Source organism: Micromys minutus (assembly GCF_963924665.1).
Source record: "Micromys minutus genome assembly, chromosome: X".
NCBI classification, from domain to species: domain Eukaryota; kingdom Metazoa; phylum Chordata; class Mammalia; order Rodentia; family Muridae; genus Micromys; species Micromys minutus.
The window spans coordinates 94940396-94946395 of record NC_137970.1 but is presented as its reverse complement, the minus strand read 5'-3'; the positions used below and the strand labels follow the sequence as shown (position 1 = coordinate 94946395).

The 6000-nt window shown below is 38.1% G+C and overlaps 1 protein-coding gene across 1 annotated transcript in view; it reads right to left on the bottom strand.

The window, feature by feature from the left end:
- Window positions 1-271: 271 nt before the first annotated feature.
- The window catches only part of GRIA3 (glutamate ionotropic receptor AMPA type subunit 3), a 257663-nt gene continuing 251934 nt past the window's right edge, over window positions 272-6000 (bottom strand). The window contains exons 15-16 of the mRNA XM_080910407.1: window positions 5214-5461; window positions 272-363 (exon numbers count right to left, since the gene is read on the bottom strand). Coding sequence (XP_080766533.1) covers window positions 5216-5461 — 246 coding nt within the window. The 3' untranslated portion in view covers window positions 272-363; window positions 5214-5215. The remainder of the gene's footprint in view (window positions 364-5213; window positions 5462-6000) is intronic.

Genomic DNA, 6000 nt, shown 5'->3' with positions numbered 1-6000 from the left:
TGATTTTGTATACTGTGCAGTGGTATCAAAGAATGGCTTTTGTTGAATTGATGTTTTTTAATAAGATTTTTTTTCGCATACTGGAATCTTGCATGTCCATTTTTTGTTGGTTTTATTTTAATTTTTTTTTTCAAGCAAAGCAAAAAGATTTCAATGATGGTTTGCATTGTCGCAAGTCTCAGAGTGTTCCATAAGGCACTGAAGGAAAAAAAAAATCAGTTTTTCCTATTGAAAGGTCATTGCACCATCAGCAATATTCGTGTCATGCCCGACACCAAGGAGAGTGAAATCTGGCTCAGGATCCTTGAGGCAGCCACGTTTTCAGTGATTTCCTCTCATTGCATGCTTCTGGTGGGAAGGGATCTGCAAAGGCAAGGGGACATTGCAATGTGAATTGACTTTTTATTGGAACCAAGACATTTATTAATGGCTCTGTTGACACTGAACAAGAAAAGTGACTGTTTTCTTAAACTGCCATTAATGGAGACATCCTCCACCCCAAGTTTGATTGGAAATAGGTCTGGTTAAAATTTTCAACTGGATGTAGATATTTTGGAATAGATTAATTAGGGCATTTTCTAACATATGCATGGATTGTACTAACATGCAGGAAGTCTAACTCAAGACTTTAATCACTCAGGGTATAGGTACATTAGAAAGCTTTAGTGGCATTTTAATATAGTCAGGACAAATGCACTGCAACTTATATTCTGATTGCAGATCTGATAAGGATTGTTTACCTAGGTCAGAGGGTACACAATTTCTGTCTTACTGAATTCAAAATCATTTTGACTATGAGGAAAAAATGATTTGTTCCTTGACTAGGGACTGCTCATTTCTCTTAATACCTTCAACCTTAGTGTTTAAAGTCTGAAAGTAATACAGGGAGTTTAAAGGGATAGCACATTCTAGAAAACAGGCAAAAGCAGTGATACGCATGAAACAGCTTGTCATCTATAGGTGCTTTGCCTTGAAATTTGGGGCCCCAACTGAGAGAATGCTGAATAGTGCCCTCATTTTCATGGCCTTGACTGGACGCAGGACATTCTTTGATCCTGAGTCTGTAAACTCAAGATCACTTTCTTGTCTCCTGTTGGACCACACCCTTCTCAACCATCTTTCCCTGTCCACTAACAGAATACTCCTGTTTTCTTTTCAGTGAGCCCTGAATTTAGGTAGAATGGATCACATTGTTATCCACCACTGGTCCTAGAATGAACAAATGTATTAGAATGCTAAAGATTTGTGCAAAGAGCCAAAAGATTATCATGAAACTAGGAAAAGTTCTTCTTTGGTACCCTCCCAAGTCCAGTCTTCTCTGTCTTTGTCTCTCTCCTTCCCTCCATCTATCCTTCCATCCTGTCCTTCCTTCCTTCCTTCCTTCCTTCCTTCCTTCCTTCCTTCCTCCCTCCCTCCCTCCCTCCCTCCCTTCCTTCCTTCCTTCTTGACAATGGGTTATCCTTATCTGGTCCTATAACTCTGAGAAAGTGGATTGACCTGTCAGTGACTGTTTCTTGCTTTTAAATGTCAGGAAGGGAAACATCATCAGTACTCAGATAAAAGTCCTCTGAGGAAAAAGAACTTCACCCCCGCAGTTATTCAGAAATAGTTTTTGTTCCTTCTTTGAAATCTCTTAAGCAGTAAAAATCTCCAGCAAGAATGTCTATGTAAGCTCACATCTGTGATCCCACTATTCAAGGTGAGACAGGAGGATTGCTGTGGATTTTAGCTCATTCTAGGTTATGATATAAGCTCCTGTCTCAATCTTTCACTCACTCAAAGAATACCTACATATAAGTTGCTTAGGCAAAATTGATAACTTGGAAAATACTAGTATTTTATAAGACAGAATAGAATAGACCTAGAGGAAAAATGGAAGTTTCTCCAAATTACAGGCTTGTTGAGGCCTTTCATATGAGATGTATTTCAAAAACATTCCTGAAGAAGCCAAAGAAGCTAACTGTAGTTTTCACTAGCTTGGAGGAAACTTGAAGGTTTCTAAAAGTAGTTAAGAATGTCAACCTCAGGGAGAATGAGTTTGGATCACGTGCCAAGGAATGCTTGGAGGTGGCATTACATCTAATGCCTAGTCAGTAACCTAGAGAAATAATCAGGTTCTCAATAGAACTTCTGTTCCCTAGTCAATGGTAAACAGAGTCGGAAACTGTGGCTTATGTTCTCCTGAAATCAGCAATCATGGCATAACTACAGCCCATAGAACACGAGAGGAGATGCTATATCCTTTCCGAGGTGCCTTTTTATTAGACAGTTCATTGGATTTTATACTTTTGGGTGATTTAAAATGAGTAATTGATACTTTGTGGTCAAATACTGGTTCTATAAACACACAAGGCAAACATTCAGAGTAACCTTTGTACCTGCATGGCCCTGAATAGACCATGACCACCTAAGCCAACACAGGAAACTAGAAACTAGATAAGAGATCAGAAGGTACTCAGAGATGTTGTAGAACTTGTTTGGAAACCAAAGGTAAATGGTGGTGGGAGAGGGGAGATTGGGCGGGGAGGGAGGGTCAAGTTTTATAACCACATGAGCTACATGGGCTGAAAAATGTTATTTTTTTTTCCCTCGGAGGCTGTTCTCAAGGCTTCTTTATTATCACTAAGGAACTGTGTAACTGGCCTATAATCATATTGGTATTGGTTTCTATTAAAATGTGACTTTACTTGAGAAGCCATAATTTTGTTCCATAATAGCACACTCGTGTTGACTAGAGGAAAGCCAGAAAGTTGTAGGTTTCTATAGCAAGCTAAGTTTTGATGCTTCCGCATCCAATATGGCCTCCAATTTAAGGCTTCAATGACCTGTTTAAAGAATTGATAACTTGATTCCACCATTCTTTTCTTCTCTCTCTTTTTTCTTCCTCTCTCTGGCCCCCTACCTTCATTCCTTTTCTTCCTTTCTTGCTATTTCAACTATTCCTTCCTCTGATCTTTTCTCTAGAATCTGCATTAGGATCCACATTAATATAAGATCTACATGTAATTTGTGATTGAAAAACAGTTTTTTTTAGTGGATTTAACAAGAGGCCATGAGACTATAGTAATTGGGGAGTAGGGCCACAATTATTAGACAGAATATCTGAAGAATAGAATTTGAAGGCTGTGAAACTATGACTATGTGTGTGTGTGTACATATACGTGTATATGTGTATATATGTTTATATATACATTAGCCTATATGAAATAAAATGCATAAGAAGTAGGGCGTGATGGTCTCTAAAGTTTTTCATGATGGCTTTTAAACAATGTATATTAATTATTTTTGTATATGTTTTATCTGTATAAATGTATAAAAGCACACCATGTATATTCAGTGCTCCCCTGAAACTGTAGCTATAGATGGTTGTGAGCCACCATGTGGGCACTGGGAACTGAACACTGGTCCTCTGCAAGAGCAGCAAGTACCCTAAACTGTTGAGTCATCTGGTGACCTGTATGAATAGCTGTAACACAAACTAATCATTTCTTGTCAAATCGACAAAATCTAACTGTTTCAAATTTCCTGGGGTTTACCAGTCTATAGATGGAGAGGGCAGGAGGAGGTAGGTATGATTTAGTAAAGAGGAAGAAAAGTTACACTTCACACCGCAATCTGCCACTACGTAGTAGTATTGCCTTAGACAAGGCACTTGGTGTGACTGAATTTTAGGTACCAGAGGGAAAGTACTGCCTGATCGATTTTATTACATCCCAGGGAAGAGATGTGACAGAACACAGGAAACTGCTGTATATTCTTAAGATGTGTTAAATAGTTGGACTTCAATTCCTTGGGGTTTGCAGTAATTATGCTAGATTAAAGTTGCTCCTGTAGTGTCCTATGAAAAAAGCAAATGGTGTGCCCCCAACTGAATTATATCATCAACTCAAAGCACTAGCACATGAGAATATTAAATGATTACATGCTAATAGTGCTAATGACAGATGAACTTATGGGTCGAACATTCACAAATATAGTGGAAACAATTTGTTAACAGGTTAGTTCATTGTACTGAGTGTGTAGGAGCCAAAGACTGCAGTCTTCAGGACAACAGGACAACCAGCAACTTCATCAAATAAGATCATGCTTTCCATAGTAATAGTAAATGATTTATTTGGCTAAAGTGTTTAAAAATTGACTAAATTTGGATTTGTTAGGTTATATGCAAGATGATCAACATGTAGAAATTGGAATACATTGGCACTTACTAACGGGGTTAAAGTTAGCCATCTTAAACAAGGCATAGGAAGTTGCTACTTGTTCCACTTTTGATAAGCATGTCAGTAAGGCAAATTTACTTGGAAGGTGGTAAGACTTTATCCTTTTATATACTTGTAGAATGGAAGCATTATTCCAATTCATGCTTGCCTTTAAATTTAGATGTGTTATTGGTAGTCAGGTTTTCTTAAGTATTAATTTCGATTTGGTCAGCAGCAAGTAACCTAGACCCTTACTTACCTGAACACCATCAGTTCCAAGGAAGGGATAACAAAGGGACTCAAAGTTGAGAAATATGTTTCATGCGTCCACTGCTTAATTAAAGAACCACTATTCCTTTATGGAAGGACTTCCCTACATGAGGTGGCAAGACCTTGCTTCTTTTTCCTAGCTTAAATCTCATTTACAGAATGTCTGCTTTCTCTAGAATTATATTCTCTAACATAACAGCCGTGGGTACATGTGACTACTGAATATTGGCATGTTGCTAGTATCACTTGAAGTATTCCCTAAATATAAAAGCACCCCAAATTTCAAAGATTAGTATAAATAAAAGAACATAAAATAGCTCCTTCATTTTTAATATCATTGCATTATTGACAGGATTGAAATGATATTTTGGGTATCTTGACCTCAGTGAAATGCATGATTAAGATTAACTTCATTTGCTTTACTTTTAACACTGTAACTACTATAACAGTTAAATGTTATTCATGTGGGTCACACGTTACTCAAATATATTTGTACTGAATAGTGATGTTTAAGAATTGTTTTTTTTTTCCCTTTCATGTCACAGACCATAACTTAATTCCAGTTATGCTTTTAGAAAAGCACCAACCACTGACAAGAGAGCACAATCATTGCTTGAAGACAACTAACTAGTAGCAAAGAGACAATGCTAGAAACCAACAAAAGTAAGAAGCAGGAAAGAACAACAACAAAAGGTTAACACACACAAACATAAGGCTGATTAGTTTACTGGACCTTAACCGTACCCCTAGATCTTAACACTTTCTGTTCCATACACGTTGTAGCCTTCTCTGTATGTAGCGTAATTCTGAGTGTTGGTGGCGGGAGCAGGCTTAAAGTTTTGGGTGTTCTTTGTGAGTTTCATGCGTTTGGACTCTGCCCGTGATTTGTAACAGAATTCTATCAAAGCCACCATCATGGCCAGGCCCAGACCTCCGACAAGTATATAGAACACGCCTGCCACATTGCTCAGGCTTAGAGCACTGGTCTTGTCCTAAGAAAAATGAACAAAGTGATTAGTTCTTGAGGAAAACAAAGGCAAGAGGACATCATAACACATCACAACAGCATAGGGCAATTCTAAGTTGGAAAATAACTATACATTGTGTAAGTGTTGGGACTCAACTCTGGCAAGTGGCTGAGGTTTCGCAATGACCAGCAAGATGGTAGATTGTGCTTCTGTTGATCGTTTTGATTCTTACACCTCAATGTCCTTTTCCCCTCAGTTCTTAGTACCTTCAAATGTTTAATAGCGTTCATCCACCAGAGTAAGACATCATTTGTACAGGGGAACAAAAGAGCAAACACAAGCAGAATGTACTCCCCTGCCAGCCCAAACACACACCATTTTCCAGAGTTGAGCTGTGGCTTAATCTCTACAAATGGAACTTTTTTTTTTTTTTTTTTTCATTTGGGAACTGAAGCACTCTTTCCCTTCTCTGCCCCACAGTACCCCTTTCTCCCTTGTTTTCCCTGTGACAAACTTTCTTAATAATTCATCTTTAATATACTAGGTGCGGTCCCTTGTATTCT